At 50.5% G+C, this 18,492-nt stretch overlaps 2 protein-coding genes across 7 annotated transcripts in view; one reads left to right on the top strand and one right to left on the bottom strand.

Annotated features, from left to right (window-relative positions):
• Positions 1-5,949, top strand: part of GON4L (gon-4 like) — a 45,440-nt gene extending 39,491 nt beyond the window's left edge. For all 3 annotated transcript variants that reach the window (XM_061605976.1, XM_061605975.1, XM_061605974.1), the window contains 5 exons: positions 114-236; positions 1,863-2,052; positions 3,031-3,802; positions 4,545-4,647; positions 5,487-5,949. In XM_061605976.1, coding sequence (XP_061461960.1) covers positions 114-236; positions 1,863-2,052; positions 3,031-3,802; positions 4,545-4,647; positions 5,487-5,645 — 1,347 coding nt within the window. In that variant the 3' untranslated portion in view covers positions 5,646-5,949. The remainder of the gene's footprint in view (positions 1-113; positions 237-1,862; positions 2,053-3,030; positions 3,803-4,544; positions 4,648-5,486) is intronic.
• Positions 4,417-18,492, bottom strand: part of MSTO1 (misato mitochondrial distribution and morphology regulator 1) — a 16,120-nt gene continuing 2,044 nt past the window's right edge. Inside the window, exons 2-14 of one of the 4 annotated variants that reach the window (XM_061605977.1) lie at positions 17,639-17,774; positions 15,674-15,743; positions 14,572-14,647; positions 13,481-13,529; positions 11,950-12,091; positions 11,727-11,844; positions 10,563-10,703; positions 10,194-10,346; positions 9,712-9,843; positions 8,711-8,895; positions 7,472-7,576; positions 7,259-7,377; positions 4,424-6,413 (exon numbers count right to left, since the gene is read on the bottom strand). In XM_061605977.1, the coding sequence (XP_061461961.1) occupies positions 6,178-6,413; positions 7,259-7,377; positions 7,472-7,576; positions 8,711-8,895; positions 9,712-9,843; positions 10,194-10,346; positions 10,563-10,703; positions 11,727-11,844; positions 11,950-12,091; positions 13,481-13,529; positions 14,572-14,647; positions 15,674-15,743; positions 17,639-17,774 (1,662 nt within the window). In that variant the 3' untranslated portion in view covers positions 4,424-6,177. Of the gene's footprint in view, positions 6,414-7,258; positions 7,378-7,471; positions 7,577-8,710; positions 8,896-9,711; positions 9,844-10,193; positions 10,347-10,562; positions 10,704-11,726; positions 11,845-11,949; positions 12,092-13,480; positions 13,530-14,571; positions 14,678-15,673; positions 15,744-17,638; positions 17,775-18,492 lie in introns of those variants that run through there. The other 3 variants (XM_061605979.1, XM_061605978.1, XM_061605980.1) reach the window with 3 other exon arrangements.

Genomic DNA, 18,492 nt, shown 5'->3' with positions numbered 1-18,492 from the left:
GCCCAGGAGCTCTCCCCAGTTCTGCCCGCAAGCGGCCCAGTAACTTCCTAATGTGGCTGTTGTCCCCCGTGCTGCTGAGGAAAGCTCATCTCTTCTTCCGTGTGTGGTTTCAGGAGGCTGAGTGGGCAGAGGGAGTGAAGGAATGCTGCTGCTCCTGCCATGAGGGAAGCGGCGACCTGCGGCTGAAGAGGAGCAAGCGGAGGACCTGCAGCCACTGCAGCAGCAGCAGCCATAAGGTCAGCATGGAGCAGTTGTGGGAGGTGGGTGGGTGGGAGAGAGAGAGGATGGACGCATCTCTTCCCCATGAGAAAAGGCTTGAAGGGGCCAATGCCTTGCAAAAGAACCTGTCTTCACCATCGAAGGTATTCCAGGATGCTTTGCCAGGACCAGAATTGCAGCACCTGTGGCTCTCCAGACATTGTCGGCCCAAGGGTTTATGTGGGGAGGGTTGGTGGCAGGTAATTGTTTCTCAAAGGAGGGAGTATTTTGCCACACATAGCTGAGTGGCAGACAACCTGCTTTGCATGCAGAAGGTCCCAGGTTCAATCCCCGGTGTCTCCAGGCAAGGCTGGGAAAGACCCCTGCTTGAAACCCCCAGAGAGGGCTGTAGCTCTGTGGTGGAGCATCCGCCTTGCATGCAGAGGTCCCGGGTTCAAACCTCACCATCTGGGAAAGGTCCTTGCCTGAAAGTTGGAGATTTGCTGCCAGCCAGTTTTGACACCACTGAGCCAGATGGGCTAGTGATTCAGTGTGAGGCACCTCCCACCGGCCCCAGCTGGCAGGGCCAGGGCTCAAGGATGGTGGGAGTTGTCCTCCAGCAACATCTGGAGGGCCACATTTTCCCCATCCTGGTCTAGCTCTTTGATCGCTGTCTTGGATCATTCACGGATCAATTACTTTTCTTTTTTTGCTGGGGACTTGAGAGAGAATCCAGATCTGATGCTATTCTGTGTGTATATGTGAGAGTGAAGCCCAACCCCCCTGGCTTGAGTCTCCTGAGGATCTTTCACACTTTCCACACACTCAGCTCAGGATGCATCCCACTAATGTGGTAGCTTTCACATCTCCCCAGAACAGGAAGGTACCAGGAAAAACAGGCTTGTCTGTTGCTACAGTATGCAATGATGACCACTAGGTTTGATGGCTTTAGACAGATTAATGGGGATGAGTTGTACCAATGGCTGCTAACCATCATGCACCCTCCAAATTCACTGTTTACTCCTCAGAGGATTATTCCTGCTAATTCTTTCTCCTGATTGCTCCCAGACTCCTGTGTTAGCCATTGGATGAGAGAGACAGATAAGATATTCAGGCTGGACTTTTCTCTTAAAGCAATTCCTGTTGTTCAAAGACTGGTGGATTTAGATCTACAGCATCTGAGAATGATAGCTAATGAATTCTTGTTCTTCATTACATTATGTTTTGTTTTAATGTATTTTAAAGTCTGTTTTTATGATGTTTTAAAGTTTTTTTAGTGCTTTTGTTTGCCGCCCTGGGCTCCTGTTGGGAGGGAGGATGGGATATAAATAAAATAATAATTAATAAATAACTCTTCAGTTACTCTTTGAAATTGTAAAATCATCACAGCTCCATGCTTGTATACATTAACCACTTCAAAGTTACAGGAGAGTGTTTGCTTTTGGCTCAGGGCCCAGGCCTGGGAATCCCAACCTGTGCCTTTGATGATGCTGCGGCTGCTTCAGCTGTTGTTCTGGATGGCGCAGGGTTAAGGTTTCTGCCTTAGGCCCGGAGCTCACCTAGATGGCCTTCAGTGGGAGCTGTGGGAAAGGAGCGTTGCGGGTTGCCAGGCTTTAGAGCAGGGAGTAGTTGCGAGATGCTTCTGAACCCCTCTTGGTCCGCAGGCAGGGGACAGCAAGGCCTACAGGAATAAAGACTCCCAGGAGCTGGCCGACAGCCTTGCTCAGCGAGAACTGAGCCCTCGCCCTGAAGGGAAAGAACCTGTAGAGGAGAGCCTGGAGCAGAGAGAAGATGGGGAGGCTCCCCAGAGCAGGATGAGGACAGCCGGCAGGAGAGGAGACACTGCAGCGGGAGGTGCGCCGGGAAATGAAGAGTGCAGGAGGCGCATACCAAGTGGACTTGCATCCACAGAACTACCAGGCAGCCTGGGCATCTTGTGCAAAGGGACGTTCTAATTGGCTACATGGATAGTGGGAGGGTATCTTGGCATGGGTAGCTGAGGCTGTATAAGGCTTCATGCTGGTCCCGTCTGGATTGGGGGGAGGGGAGAGAGGGAGCTGTCCATCAGCTCAATTTGAGTCCTGTTCTCTGCTCTGCACAGAACTCTGCTGCATGGTCTGAAAGCTTATTCAGAAGTCATCAAGGATTTTAAGCCTCACACTTGAGAAAATGGCACCTTTTAAAATACAGAACAGATTTATTGCAGTATAAAGCTTTGGAAAGTAGAGCCCACTGGGTGGCCGTGGGCTGCAGTCCGCTATAATTTCTGTCACAATAAGCCAGTTACGTTTTTAGTAAGGCACCATGAGACTCGTTCCCAAGTGCCTGGAAGTGGGGTGGGGGTGCTGGACAGGGGCCAATAAACAGGCTGAATCCTGTCAAGACAGAGATGATATGGGCGTTTTGAAAATGTTTCCATTTTTGTAAAAAAATAAAATTAAAAAAAAAAGTGATTTTGTTGTTTGTTATCCTGGGCTTTTTTGGGGAGGAAAAGCGCAGTAGAAATTTAATTAATAATAATAATAACAGGGTGGCCCTGCCTTCTTGTGTGATACTGAAGGGGTCTGTGTGTCTGGCTTCCAAGGGGCCACGATGAAGGAAGTCCTTCATTTTCTACTTTAAGGCACATGGTAGGATTAGGAGCAGTATGTACTAGATGTGACTGTTCTGATGCAAGTCGGAAGGAGAATTAGGGGTAAGGGCACGTCACGCTAGCTTTTACATGTTCCCTAACTGCAACGACATCCCTCTCAACCTCTCATTTTAATTACATTATGCAACAAACAAGCATGCGTAAATAATCCTTTCCTTGCCTGTTTTCTCCCTTCCCAGGATCCCGTGCAGAAGGAAAGCCTCCTTTGCCCAAAGAAACTCCTTTGGAAGGGGGGGTGCTGGCGAGTGGCAAGGCAGCAGAATCATGCTCTCTACCGGGGCCTCCCTGTCCGAAGAAGGCCAGTGATCCTGCTAAACCGTTCCCTCCTGGTACCGCTGCCTCTTCTATGCTGCAAGCACAACGGGGTGTCCCACCAAAACTACATCGATCCAAAAGCAGCTCTTGTTCTATGGAAGGGGAGAGTGACACAGGAATTGGCCTGAGGGGCGGGGAGGCTTCTTCAAGCCGTAACAAAGACATTCTGGGGGCCAAGGCTCCTGCAGAGACAGGGTGCAGGGTGGCCAGTCCAGGTCCCAACCCTCCTCCGGCCAAGAGTTGTCCGCAAAAAATTGCCCTCTCGCAGGAGCCCATTACCGCTGCTCGGCCGTGTCTCAAGGACAAAGAAGCAGACAGCTTGCCTGCCTCTCTGGATACAAAAACCAAGGGGAGGGAGATGTGTGGCTCACACTCCAAAGACCTCGGGCCAAAGGCAGGAGCAGCTAATTGTAGCCTGCAGATGCAAGCAGAGGCTTCTGGAGCTTGCAGTCCTCCAGCCCCAGCGGCACTGGGTGTAAGTGACCATCTGCAGGTACTGCCAGCAGTGGGAGGTGGCGGTGAGCGCGCCGGCTCACTGCGGGGAGAAGACTTGCCCCCGAGAGCAACAGAAGCCACTGTGTGTGCCAAGAACATCAAGGTCAGCTCCACAGGGGAGAAGGTTGTCCTGTGGACCAGGTACTTCTCTTGCTTCCTTGTTCAGAAGCCAGTCTGTGGGGAGAGTGCGGGGAGGCTTCAGAGGTGCTTGCTTGCTGCGGTTTTAGGTGGTTTTACTTGAGAATCTCTTTGCCCCCAAAACTGCAAGTCCCATCCCCACTCCACCCCATCCCGCTGCTGTAGACTTTGGTGCCCTGAGGAAAAACCTACAGCATCGTCTTACATCAGGAAGCACGCCCAAAGATAAGCCTGGAAAAGCGAGGGGCTGCGGTGGCATACTAGCAAGCTGTGGGGGAAGAGGAGGTCGCAGGAGCAAGCAAGCATCTTGACCAATAGGTTTTGTTCTCTGGTAGAAGCCAAGAAGCTGCTTTCTGCTGATTCAGCCCCTTGAGCTGTCTCTACGCCAGGGATGGGGAATCTTTGTCCCTCTAGCTGTTGGTGGACTACTGTGCCCACCATCCCTGCCCATTGGGCATGCTGCCATCAGCAGCGGGGGGCCACAGGCTCCCCCCGCCCACACTGACTGGCAGCAGCTCTCCAAGGCTTCAAGCGGGTCTTTCCCAGCCCTACCTGGAGACCTCTATGCACAGCCTGTGCTTGGCCACTGAGCTGCAGCCCTCCCGTCTAGCTGTTGCTCTGTGACATTTGCTCATGTTAAAGGCTAATGGTGGGGACTTGGTTGAACATGAGCAACTTGTGGGATTTATGAAGTCTGGCCAGACCATCCTGGCCCCCTTCCACAATCAGGTGTTTTCCCCTGCAGAGAGGCTGACCGGGTTATTCTGACCACCTGCCAGGAGCGAGGGGCTCATCCAGACACATTCAGTGCTATCTCTCAGCAGCTGCACAATAAAACAGCAGAGGAGGTGAGTCTTTTTTTTGGGGGGGGGGTCTCTTGGCAGGATTGAGTTCTGCCGTGACCTCAGGAAGCCCTTTACAAAGGATGCCCCCCTCTGAAAATGTACCTAAGGCCTAAGATTATGTGGTTGACTTTACAAAAGAGAATCCATTGCGATCAGCTGTACAAACTGCCTCCCTTCACATGCAAAGATGGATGGCATCAGTTCCTTAAAAATCTGCTTTGAGGGATAGAATGAAATGCAATTTACAGGTAACGAGACTTTAAACCAAGAGAGTTAAATGGAGCTGCGTCTCTGCTTGTTGCCCTTTTCCCAGCCTTGCTGGTGCAGTTAATAGTCAGAGATGCCTCTGCTTGGTGGTACGTTGTTAACACCTTAGACTGCAGGTTTGGTGGGCCGAGAGCAGGGATAGATTTCTCTGCTTGCACTCCAGATTGATTTAGGGCAGAAGAGGCAAACCCAAACTGTGGCCACAAACGTTATGCAGATGGTTCATTCCGTCTGTGAAGGGCAACGGGTGCAGCCTGTTAAAACATTTTGACTGAGGTTCCACTGTACTTTTTTCCTTAGATTGTATTATCATTTATTGATGTATTTCATACTATATTCTATGGAATTCAATTGCAATATAAGAAATAAAGCAATGAAAATGCAGTTAAAAACCAGGCAGCGCCCAGTACAATGCCGACTGCAATTGCTACAGCAGGCAGAACAATCATTTTCATGTGGTCCTATTTTGGGACACTGTTGTGGCAGGAGAGGAGTGCCCACAGATGAGCCCTGAGGCTCTGTGCGTGCCTTGGCCTCCCCTCCCTCCACTGTAACAACCTGTGTTCTGTCCTCAGGTAGCCCATCGGTTTAGGGAGTTGATGACCTTATTTCACACAGCCTGTGATGTCAGCTCAGAGGACGAGGAAGATGGAATGAGCACCAGCAACACCGACCAGCTTTCTGACAAAGATCCAGTGCTCTCTGAGGAAGAGCAGGAGGAGCAAGGCTTTTAAAAGCATGAGCCAATACCACCACCTCTGCCACAAGCAGTGGTTGAAGAGGGAGGTGGTTGGGAAATGTGTTTGCATTGGAATTTACACATCACAGTAAAGCTGCTGCCTTCAGACTCTTCTCCCCCCTCAAAAAACGGGCAGGGTCTGCTGTGTGGTGGATGCAATGCCGATTTGCACTCGTTCTTGGATAACAGCTGATGTAAATATTTTAATATTAGGGAAAATGTGTAAATTCTCTCTTTGTGCTGCTTTTGAGTGGCTATTCATTGTGCAGTTGTATTTTAAGGAATAAAAAGTCATTCCTATTGTAGAAGATGAGTGGTGCCACCTTGCCTGCGTGCACAGGATTTGTCAGGGCTGCTCCATGGCTGAAGATCAGGTACACTCTTAAAAAATACACACTTCATCTTTAGCTTAACAGTAGTAGCCAGCACAGGACATGCTGGATGCTTTAGGAGGCTATATTATTGAGTTTATTATTTTTTAAATGGGAGCGAAGTCCTGTGCAAAAGGCACTTCACAAAGAATTAACTCAGTCTGTTTCATCCTCGGATTCTGCTGCTGAGCCGCCGGTCTCTTTGTAGCAGTGGGACAGTGTCCTCAGTTCCTCTAGAGCTTCTTCAAAGTCATCCATTTCAACTCCTGCAGAAAAAAAGCTTGCCCACCTCCGGACATCCACCTGGCGTAGCTCTGCATAAAAACTGCCAAGGGTTCTACGCAGGTTTGCCAAGGACTGCAGGGCTCCGAAGACAGGAATGTTTTCAACAGCTGCACAGAAGAGGATAAAAGGATTTGTGGAGGAAAAGGTCTACACCGTGGCATCGGCAAGAGCGCATCACGTATACACCATCTCCACAACTCGCCAATGGCGTAGCGGAGACCCCCTTCCACATGAAGCTGGCTCAAAGAGGTGAGATTCAACCAAGGATTCATACTCTCTTCCTCATACTGCAGGAAGGCTCCATCAGCTGGATTCTCCCAAGCCCTTCCCTTTACCTTCCATGAGGCTACATTAGTCTAACCTAAGGGGAAAGAACTGATCAGGCCCCTCCACTGTAAACTCATGCAGTGCAAAGGGATTGGCTTGGGAGAATAGTTGATGCAGCCTTTCTGGGGCGGGGGGATGGACAAAAATTACAGGCAAAGTACTTTGGAAGCCACTGGAACTTTCTGCACGTATCTAACCTGCCACACACCCAAGTCAGACCATCCTTCCCTGCCCTCCGTGTGTTGCTGGACTCCAACTCCCATCAGCCCCAGCCTGCAGGGGCGCTCTTCAGAGGGGAGCTAGAGTCCAGCAGCAGCAACTCGCCAACACCTTCCCTGTCGCTTCCTGCTGGGAACTGAAACCGGGACTGTCCATCTACCACAGAGGTGTGGAGAGTACAGGCACGCCTAGCCCTGCTGACTTCCAAGGTCAGTGGGGTTAAGACTTAGTCCACAGATGTCCAGGGGCATTTTCAAGCTGGTTTCTACAAGGCTTTGTTACTCTGCAAAGCTCTGTAGCCTCACTTTCCCTTGCCCCTCCCCACCCCCCAAGTCAGATCTGGAACTTCACTCTTCAGTTTGGCAACATTTCTTCTACTACGTTCTCCAGAGCCCAGGCTCCTTACCTGCGGCAGCACTTGAAGGTTTCTCCAAGAGGAATCCATGCTTGCTCAGGAAAGGAGAGAAGTACTGGGGATACGGGGCCAACACCTTGCACGGACCTCGCAGTAAGTGGGCAGTGCTGCTAAGCAAACAACAAAACAAGCGTGACCAGGGAGAGTCTGGCCATCGCCCTTCCCCTCTTCCCCCCACCCCTCCTCCCTGTCAGTTTCACTAACCTGAAGGTTCTGGGGGAGACGGTGTACAAGTACCGAGCCAGCACCTCTTGTCCAGTCTCACACATGTGGAGGACAGACTTTGGTTCGGTGCCTGCAGGGGAATTGCTACAAGAGACGCAAGAGGGCAGGGAGTTAAGGCCACAGGAAAAGACTAGGCCAGGGTGGGAGGGAATATAGCAGTGGTGGGCAGGGCCAGAGGCAAAAGTGGGAGGGGTAACAAATGTAAATTTTAGGCTAATTTACATGCACCTCCCTCTCTATCCTCTGTCCAGGGAAGCAAGACGCATCATCAGAGTTTTTGGACACATTCCAGTCAGGCAAAATCATCCAAGGAGAGTGTTCAGCAGGGCCAGTGGGGAGTGTGTGTGGCTGGGGAGGTAGCTGAGAAGAGGCCTGGGGGCCAGATAGAGACTTGGGAGGGCTGCCTTTGGCCCCTGGGTTGGAGGTTCCCTACCCTGGTCTAGGCAGGAACTCTCAAAGCATGACCTTGGCCTCTCTTTCAAGGGACTCCAGAAGTTGCTTCGGAAGGAATGAAATTGGCTGGCTGACTCTGCTTTGCATCTCAAACCGCCTTCACTAGTAGTTGGAGCTGTAGGGACCCCCTACTCACCCCATAACGTTCCCTGTCTGTGCTGGACATTGCCTAACGTTTGGCAGGTCTGCTCAATTAACTAATGTATTTGTATGCCACCTTTCTGCCTTAAACTGCATTCAAATTAACTTCATAAATGGACACCAAAACACTGCAAAAAGGGCATATAGCAGCAGATTTGTCAATATTCCATTAAACTGCAGATAAAATGGTTCAATACATCTATAAATTGAAAATTATTTCAGTGGTACAAAATTAAAACTACCCCACCCCTGGGAAGGCCAGGTGAACTAGGCCAAAAAGTTTTGAGACACTCCACCCTGAGGGAAGTGTGGTTAAGTGGTTAACTTCTAACCCAGAACAGAAATCAACAACTTGCACCAGATCCAACACAAACACACCAAATTGGGGAACTGCTGTCATAGGATGCACCAATTTGTCTTAGCCAGAGTTCCATAAAAGCTGTGTTGCTTTGAATAAGACAGCTGGAAATGGGGCAAACTCCTCCCTTGGGGTGTGTGGACCAAAATCACCTGCACAGTCCTGCCTCCAAAGCAAGTGGGTGGAGTAACCCACTCCTGGCCCGCCTCCACCACCCCTGAAGGAAGAGCGCGCGCACACACACACACCCCATCCTGGTTTCTTACCTGACTTGCTGTTCCTTGCGGATTCCTCTCAGCACCACAGACTGAGCAAAACAGTGGCTGCCCCCTTGCGCACCGCAGGAAGACAGCGGGCTCCAGGGCATGGGAGGCTGCTGGCTGCACAGAGCGTCAGGAAGGGATTGCTCGTGGGCCACAGGAAACGGAACGGCTGCTACTGCAGCTGCTACCTGGGGCGAGAGGGAGGGCAGCGGGGTGAGGAAGGGGGGGTGCGAGGCAGTGGCCAGCCACAGAACACCACCAGAGGCCCCAAAAGATGGACCCAGATGCTGTGTGCCAGCAGAACAAACTGGTGTGTGCGCCCACAGCAGGGCTCTCGCAAGGGGGCCAGGCGACACTCCAAAGGAAAGGAGAAACCCAACATGCTGTATTTTAAAATCCATGAGCCAGTTTGGGTATTTTCTTTTAAATGGTAAAGTAGAAAAAGAAGGTAGAAATAAATATTGCTTCCCAGCCTTCAGCGCACTGACAAGTCAAAATGGATCCTTTGGACACGGATGGAATTTCACCTTGCCCACCAGCACCTGATGCCTGACAGAGAGGAGGATTCTCTCTCCAATGGGCCACTGATTCATGTACTTAAACTATTGTTAAGAGAACTGTAGCTCAGTGGCAGAGCACCTGCTTTGGATGCAAACTGTCCAGCGTTCAATCCCTGGCATCTCCAGAAGGGCCAGGAAAGACGCCTGCCTGAGACTGCCAGTCAGTGTCAACAGCACAGATTGTGCTAAACGTGCCCAATGGTCTGCCTTGCTTTAAAGCAATTTTCTGTGTTTCTGTGAGTTAAGGTCTTTGCTCTGTCAACTATTCCAGACAAACTAGAGCTGGAACATTTTAGGCACCTAGGAATTGAATGCGTACTTTTGGTCCTGATGGAAGTTGTTCTCATTTGACACTAAACGTGAGAAGCCCTGCCACTTCCAGTCTGGCTTCTGAGAGAGCAAAGGGCTGGCCAGGGAAGGGACAGGGGTTCAGACACACAGTACCTTCCTCCCAGAGAAATTTAGGGTCTCAGCAAGATGCGACATGGAGATAGCCGAGGTCTGGAGCCGGTAAGGAGCGGTGATGGTGTCCAGCGCTGTGGCGAGGATGGCACTCGTGTGATAGTCCAGAGTTGCCTATGGAGGGGATAAAGCCAAGACACAGATGACTCCAAGAGCATTTCTTTTCCAAAGTTGAGATTTCTGCTCCCAACACGTTATCAGAGTCTGGGTTGCTGTGCATTGCAGAAACCCCCTTCCAGCGTTGGGAATTTCAGGCTGAAGCGAATTTGTGTCATTAATTTCTTCACTGGGATTCTTGAGCAAAGATCAGGACAAGAAGTTATGAGGACCGGGGGAGGCAACATGAGATGCACAAAGTTCCACCCACAACCCAGGGGGGCTCTGTTGTTGTTCCTGCCCCTCCGTGTGTGTCCCACACTCCCTCCGTAGCCCCAAAGGGGTCCCCCCCCTGTATTCACACTCACATCATAGTTGACGTATGGGAGGGCAACGGGGGGCTCCGGCCGGAGTCCCAGGCTCCCGTTCAGCGACAAGGGGCAGAAGAGTGCACTGTGGCTGGAAAGGTGGACCACCCCCAGGACTGTATTCAGGAGCCTGTAAAAATTCCTCTGTGGAATCTGCAAGATGAGAAAAGAGCAGCCAGAAGTTTCACCAGTGATGTCACATGGTATGACCCTAGAAGTGCACCAGGTATATTTATCTTGCCAGCCCAAGCCCAGCACTCTGTTCTCCGCATGATGTTAGCTCTCAGTGAGGAGCTCTCTGTACTGCTTTTAACCCCACCCAACAGCACAACTTAAGAGGAGGAGGGGAAGAGAACAAAGAGGACTGGCCTTACTTACAGCCGTAGGGAGCACTGGAGTCAACCCCCATGTCAGGACTCCCTTCCCCGCATACTCATCCTGAAGCACCTCGGTGACCTTTGCCCCAATCCCTGAAAACCCGTTGTGCAGGTCACAAAGAACCTGGAATCCCTGTGTGAAGAGAGAAGGATGGGGAGTGTTAGTGATCTGGCGGAACAGGGGTGGGCAGAGGACCTGTCCGCTCACAAGGGGCGGGAGGGCAACTGCTGCAAGCCCAGGCAAGGGCCACTTCAAGCTGCATCACTCCTTTACTTCGCAGCCCTCCCACAGCAGGGGAGAGAGGCCCCTGCAGCCTGGGTGTCACCCCTCCCCTCCACCAGGTTTGGAAGTGGCATGCAGTTGCTGAGACACAGCAGGGAGCATGGAACTTGGCCAAGTCCTCAGGAAGCGGCACAGCCCAAGCTGGATTCAGTGTGCCCGAGAGTCATGCCGTGCTCCTGGGCTGGGCTGCCCCGCCGCTTCTTCCAGCAAGCTCTCTCCATCCCAGGGACAGAAGAGGGTGGGTGAGCCGGAAGGGGGTCTAAGACCAATCAAAGGAAGTGCTAATCCTAACTGGCCAGCACTCCTCAGCGGTGAAGGACAGAATGCTCCAGAGCTCCCTGCCGCAGCCTCTCATTGCAGCACCACATTCTTCTGTTTGCAGGACTCTCCCTGGCCAAGGGGGGGGGGGGGAGGGAATGAATGAGTGGTGACGTCGTGACTGAGGGGCTTCCGTGTCTTCTGAGCAGTCTGACCAGGAGATTCTCTGCCTCCATTCCAAACTGAAGGCAGCCATCCCTGCCAAGGGGCAGCCCGCGGTCCCAAACACAAGACCCACATGCAACAGCCTGGAAACTGCAGGGCACTGCAGTGTCTCTGGCAGGGATGGGGAAACCTGTGCTCCTTCAGACACTGTTGGGCTCCACCTCCCATCAGCCCCAGACGGTGGTGGCCAATGGTCAGGCAGGAGGATGGGAGCTGGAGTCCAGCAATGGCTCCACGGCCACAGATTCCCCGTCCCTGCTCCTGGGCCACACATCAGGGGTGGCTTGACTCCCGCTTCGCAAGGTGGCTGGACCTCACACTGTGGGACGCTCGCCCTCAACAGGCCCTGGCCTGGCAAAGGCCCCGTAGGAGAAGGCAGCAAACACTCACCTGCAGGTAGTCACACTCTTCTACGTAGAAGTGTAGCCTGTCTTCAAGCTCCTCAAGGTATGTGCTATCTTGCAGGAGCTTTTCCCCTTGTCCAAAAGCCTCCAGCCGACTGGAATCCCTGAAAGGAAAGTGGCAGCATCATGCCAAAGGCGACAGACAATACTCCAACAGGGACTGCAGGCCAGGGAAAGGGCAGCACAGCATACTGAGAAACATTCCGTACCCTTCATGATTGTACTGGTGGATGGTTAATATGCTACGAGGGTGAAGGTGCGTTCGGAGGAAATCTGACCAAACGTGCATCTTGCTCTCCAAGCGAGGCATCTTTGGAGCCTCATCCTGCCTTTCAGGGCGCAGAGGTCTGTCTGGAAACAGAATGCAGCCATGAACTGGGTGGAGAGGGTTCCATCAATTTACCAGCCCGCTCGCCAGTGGCGAGTGCCTCTCCACTGTCAGGTGAGCACCCCTGCACTTCCAGCAAAAGCTCTGCCCCTGGGAGAGACACCATCTCTCCTTTTTCCACCCCTCCCATTCTCCACTGAGAGGAGCCGCAACTTCTTTTCTTTCCTGAGGCTTTGGTAGGAGGCAGCAAGAGCGAGGGGGCTGGCTTTCTGCAGTAGCCCGGCACAAGAGTTTAACGCCCCTCCATAACCAAGCTTTTTGCAGCTGCCACGGGGCTCGGGGAAGGGGTTCGGTGGCACCCACAAATAATGGGCTTGGTTAGCCAATCAAGCCAAAATTTGGTACCCCTTGAGAATGGATGAAGGCTTCTGTGAGAGGTTCCTCCCTCCCACTAGGGATCCTAAGAGGTCTTCAGAGCCCCAGGAGTTCTCTTGCCTTCAGAGAACACCATGTGAACTCTTCACTGAGACAATCCTAGAGCCCTTCCCCATGAATCCCTCTGTCCTCAGGTGTGAAAGTTGCCTCCCTTCATTCGGCTAACCTTTTCCTCCTTGACTCACCACTGGGGTGGATAGCCTCAGAACTGCTGCTCTTTCCTTCCTCCCACACTGTGGCAAGGCCTGCCCACAGCCCAGCTCTTTTTCCCTGCTACTTCTTCTCTGTCCTTGATCCCTCCCTTCTTGGACTCCCCTCTAAACATGCAGCCTGCCACGCCTTTATCCTCCAGCTGGTCCAGCATCTCTCCGCCTCCTTCTGCCCAGCCTCTTCCGGTCTATTTGGCTCACCTCCACAGCTGACTGTTGGGTGCACACCGTGAGCAGAGAGCTGCTGCATTAGCCACTCCTGACAACTTCCTTAAAAAAATACCCTTTGCAAATATATCCACCCTGCCAGGCCTAGCTAGGTAGGGCCCGAGCCCAAGGGCCCCCTGGGAGGGTGGAGCTCCTGCTCTGCAATCTGTGATTGTGGCCTGGGGTAAGGGGCTGACATGCGGCACAAATCACGCCCCATGACCTCACGCCCCATGACCTGATCCTGGCATGGATTGTGGAGCTCCACGCTCCCAGACAACCCCCCCCCCCGCAGACAGCAAGGGCTTAAATAGACCCGGCTGCTAACCTCCCAGATTTCCACTTCAGTGCATATGAAGGCGTGTGCACAGAGTGTACTAACATGCTGATGTGGGAGGAGAGGCAGCCAGGCTCACTTAAGCTCGCAGCAGCTGCACTGGAGGTGAGGCGCGCTGGTGCCTGAAGGTCCTCTCATGCCTGGCACTTGCCTTGCACCCTGCCAGCTCCCCCATTCTACCCCAAACAGGAAGCCACACATGCAGAGCACACACACATCTTTACCACCAGGAAGGGTCCTAGGAGCAAAATCACCATTGAAAGGTCTGATACCCTGAAATGAGAGAGAGAGAGAGAGAGAGAGATTGTTTCTGACCTGAGGCTTTGATTTAGCTGTAAAGCAATAAAGAAATGCACATAATTGGTGGTAAATCAGAGATAGGGAACCTACAGCCCTCCTGAGGTTGGTGGACTATAGCTCCCCTCATTTGCGACCACCAGCCAAGCTGGTTGGGGCTAATGGGAGTGGGAAGTCCAACCACAACTGGCGAGCCAGCTCGCCCACCAGAGCTATACAGTACTGTCTGACATCTTGGCTAGTACGCAATGAGAAGCTCACTGAAATGGCCAAGAGCACCTCTGCGCAACAGGCAAAAGCTTTCATTGGGAAAAAGTCTGCCCAGCACATATTCATAACATAACTGGTGGCTTTTGGACAAAGGGAAAGCTTGTGTAACTTGAATGTGTACGATTGCATTAACAATAATTTAAAAAAAGACTTGCAGCCTAACAGTAATAATTCTGAAGTCCAAACACATTTGTAGGTATGCCCATAGGCTTGAAGCGGAGATCTAAGTTAATCAAGGCGGCTGGCAGCTATAACCTCTGCACCTTAAAGCTTGTGGAAAGTGGCAGCTGTGACATGCCTTCCCTTTGCAGCCAAGCCCACACCCATTCAGACATATTCCTTGGTGTCTTGATCAAGCCACTGAGTCTGTCCTTCCTCCACCCACACTCAATCATGTTGGCAACTTCAAAAAAGGTCAAAGGTCCACCAGTCCGCTCTCAGCTCCTGGTATTCAAGTAGACTGCTTCTGAACCTGGTGGTTACCTACAGCTGTCATGCTAACGGCTGTCATCTGACCCTCTCTTCTTTTATGTAGTCGCCTTTTAAAACCATGTGAGCTAGTGGCTATCCCCCTAGCTTTCCTCGGCATTTGAGAGACAATGGAAGACAAGTATTGCTGCCACAGTGCAATAGAGACATCAGTAACGCACACACCACCACTCCCACCAAAGCAACTGCTCCAGGCTTAGCAGCTCTGGTTCAAGGGTAGAAAGCAAAAAGGGGACTGCCAGGTGGGGCAGGGTCTTACCTCCGGCTTATCTAAGTTCATCAGGAAAGGGTTCACAGGGGATGGATCTTCTTGGTGCATTGTCAGATTCCCCTTCCTGAAAAGGCGAGTCTTTTACCACATGATTCTGCACACAAATTATGGCAGGGATTGTCTGAAGAGACTGATGTGGAGTGCAGAATACTGCCCACCCCCGCCTTTAAAATGCACAGGGTCTAGAGTTCTGCACTGTTAATGTCTCAAATCTTGCAATTAGGCAGATTTAAACTTCATGAATTAGGATTATATCCAGTGCTAGTCCAACTTAAAGCAGACCTATTGAAATTAATATGACTTAGGCTGATTAACGTAAAAGGATTATATTCAACTACTCAGAGTGGACCCACTGAAATTAATGAACCCAACTTAGGTCTGTTCACTTCAGTGGGTCTACTATGAGGAAGACTAGCACTAAATGCCACTCAGTAGATCTACTCTGAGTAAAACTTAATTGAATACAACCCCTGGTGTCTGAGTTTCCTAGTTTGCCCTCTTCCCTCCCCAATGTCTTTTTCTTTTGTGACAGAGTGTATAAATGTACATATATTAACCCCATGGCCAGGGAGTGGCACATCTTTAGTGTGCATACAACACTTAGTAAATTTTAGATGTTTTATAAATTATAAACAATAGGATTTTTCATTAACTTGAGTCTGTAGAACAATATTTCTCTCTAACAAAAATGTTGTGTTCATTAGTTTTTCTCTCCTGTGGGGACTATAGAAAGAGGGCTGATACCCATGAAATGTTGAGGGATGTAAAGGATGCTCGTAAAGGCAGGGGAACAGAGGCAGAACCGCTGTTGTAATGGGAGTCCCATGCCCTGCCTGCTCAGACAGACTTCTCCCAGTGTCCAAAACTATAGCAGTATTCTGTCTGCAACCATAAGGATTAGCAACATTCTTTTTTTAAAAAGTTAGAATCAGAAACATACACAGTTTATTTTGAGCTAGAGACTGTGTCCTAGGCTCACGAGCATGCCTCAAACACCACCTATTAGTTACCATCCCAGTGATATGCTTATGCTACGTGCACGGTAGTTGCATATTTATACTCAGTGGTGTGGGGGGAGGGAACGACTCACCAGGCCAAAGGCGTGTTTGTTTTTGTGTCTGTGTATAAGCATCCCTCCTGCTTCAAAGAGCTCAGGCTCCCTGCAAAGAAGCAAAAGTGGCCCGTTATTCTGATAGCTGCTTGCTAGACGTTGACCATGAATGAAAAGCATCACAGGTCAGAACAGAAGCCACAATCATTCAGGAACCGAAGTAACAGAAGAAGGAAACTAATTTGACTGGTGGCTGCCAACAAGTAGGTTGCAATCCCTCTTGAAACTGGCGATTTTCAGGGAGGCTATAAAACTTAGACCCCCTCCTGCCACTATGCATTTAAAGCAGTATCATACCGCTTTAAACAGTCATGGCTTCCCCCAAAGAATCCTGGGAACTGTAGTTTGTTAAGGATGCTGAGAGTTGTTGGGAGAACCCTATTCCCCTCACAGAACTATCATACCCAAAGTTCCCTGGGAAGAGGGAAGTGATTGTTAAAACAGCTCTGGGAATTGTAACTCTGTGAGCAGAGTAGGATTCTCTCAAGAACTCTCAGCACCCTTCGCAAAATACAGTTCCCAGGATTCTTTAAATGTATAGAGGAGATGGGGCCTTATACATCATTGGTGGGGATAAGAGCTGGTAGCTGTGTCCAGTTTCTCAACAAAATATAACATATCCACAGCAGTCCAGTGACCAGCACATACTTTGCTTGCAGAAGAAGTCCTTGGTTCAGTCCTTGGCATCATCAATTAAAAGAAAAAAAATCAGTTTGCAGGCGACGGAAAAAAAAACCCCACAAAGCCACTGCCAGTCAGAGGAGACAATACTGGGCTAAAAAATCCAACCTGTTACAAGGCATAGGAAGCTGCCTTATGTTGAGTCAGACCATTGGTCCAGCTAGCTCAGTATTACCTACACTGACTGGCAGCAGCTCTCCAGGGTTTCAGACAAGCGTCTCTCTCAGTCCTACCTGGAGATGCCGGGGATTGAACCTAGGGCCTTCTGCATGCAGAACAGGTGCTCTACTGTTGAGCTAAGGCCCTTCCCAGCTACCTCTGTTCCTATAAATAATTAAGAGAGTGTGATCCAGTTCACTACCCGGGGTGTGGTACAGTCACTAGAGCCTTAGACTGAGAAGGCCTAGGTTCAAATCCTTGCTCAGCTTACAAAACTTACAGGGTGTTCTTGCCCTAATTTCTCTCTCTCCTTCTCACCCTAACCTACTTCACAGGGTTGTTACAAGGATAAAAGGGTGGACACTGTGTATGCTGCCCTGATCTCCTTGGAGGAAGGGTGGGATAAAAACGAATACTACCAATAACAAGAAGCATGTATCTCAAGATGCTGAAAAAGACTTGCGGATTTTATTTGCAAAATAGGCCAACTCGTTTCGGCCAATTATTGTATGAAGGCCTTCTTCAGGGTTAAATTGAGACGCAACCTGCAGATATCTCTCCCAATCACGTTAAGCCGCCAGCTAATGTGAACGAGAGAGATATCAAGAAGTAGCATTCAGAAGCATGCTGCCTCCGAAAGTGGAGGGAGAACACAGCTATGGTGGGTTGCCAGGCTATTTCTGTTTGCGGGTGGCTCATTTTCACCCAAGCTGATTACAGTAAGCACCTTGTAACATTTAAGAATTTATTGCCTAGCCTTGCTTCTGTCTTTCTCTTCCCTCCCCATCCTTTTTTTCTTTTGTGCCATGTCGTTTACAGATTGTAAGGCTAAGGACTATACTCTTTCACTGATTTGTAAGCCATTCTGTGAGCTTCTCCAGCTGAGGAGCAAGGGTATCAATGCTTTGAATAAAACCAAACATAGGTACATCGAAGGTAAGTGGCCTTACTGCGGGATCTTTTGTGTTTTCCTGACACTGCAACATGGGGCTTGCAACCCACAATGCAGAAAATAAGGCACAAGGAGGGCTTGTTCTCGCCTCTCCCACAAGCCATGCCCACAATGTGTCTGTGTGTGTACATGTGCTCCTCTCTCACCCGCACCTTTGAGGTCCATGAGGATGAGGCGGGGTGTGTATGTCTCTTGCCCCTGGAGAGTTCTCCCCACTCGGAACAGCACATCATGGCGAATCCCTTCATCTGATTTTGCAGCCACAGGATCAAAGCAGAACGAAGCTTCCTGGGAAGGGGGAACAAAGAGCAACATGACAAATGAGTTCACAACCAGCAGGTATTATTATTACAAGCCCATCACAGCAAGGTCCCACAGCACATACTGTATGTATCCTTTCAGTATTTTGATTCCATACATTTTGTTGAATAAACGGCACAATTTGAAGCACATGTGCGGAGAGAGGGTTTAAAGCCCAGCCAGGACTCCTGAGGACCTTCAGATGTCGCTGGCCTTTGTCATTTGGGGCTTTTTAGATTAGAGAAAAGATGAGTAAGAGGAGACACGACAGAGGCGTATAAAATTATGCATGGCGTGGAGAAAGCGGATATTGTTTTTCTCCCACTCTCGCAATGCTAGAACTCGGGATTGGGAATTGGAGGCACTGTATTACAGTGGTTCCACTCCTTTCTCTCCAATAGGTACCAACAGGTAGCATTGGGAGAGGAGGTTTCAGACCCTTGGCCTCTCAATTGTGGTGTGCCACAGGGCTCTATCCTCTCTCCCATGCTATTTAACATCTATATGAAGCCGCTGGGGGCAATCATTAGGAGATTTGGGCTGCAGTGTCACCAATATGCGGATGACACTCAGCTCTATCTCTCGTTTAAATCTTCACCAGAGTTGGCTGTGGAGACCTTGTCCAAGTGCCTGGAATCCGTGAGTGGATGGATGGGAAGGAACAAGCTGAAACTGAACCCCGATAAGACTGAGGTGCTGCTCGTGG

The sequence above is a fragment of the Rhineura floridana genome, chromosome 22, assembly GCF_030035675.1.
Source record: "Rhineura floridana isolate rRhiFlo1 chromosome 22, rRhiFlo1.hap2, whole genome shotgun sequence".
In the NCBI taxonomy this organism is placed as follows: Eukaryota; Metazoa; Chordata; class Lepidosauria; order Squamata; family Rhineuridae; genus Rhineura; species Rhineura floridana.
This window is presented reverse-complemented; position numbering and strand designations above follow the sequence as displayed.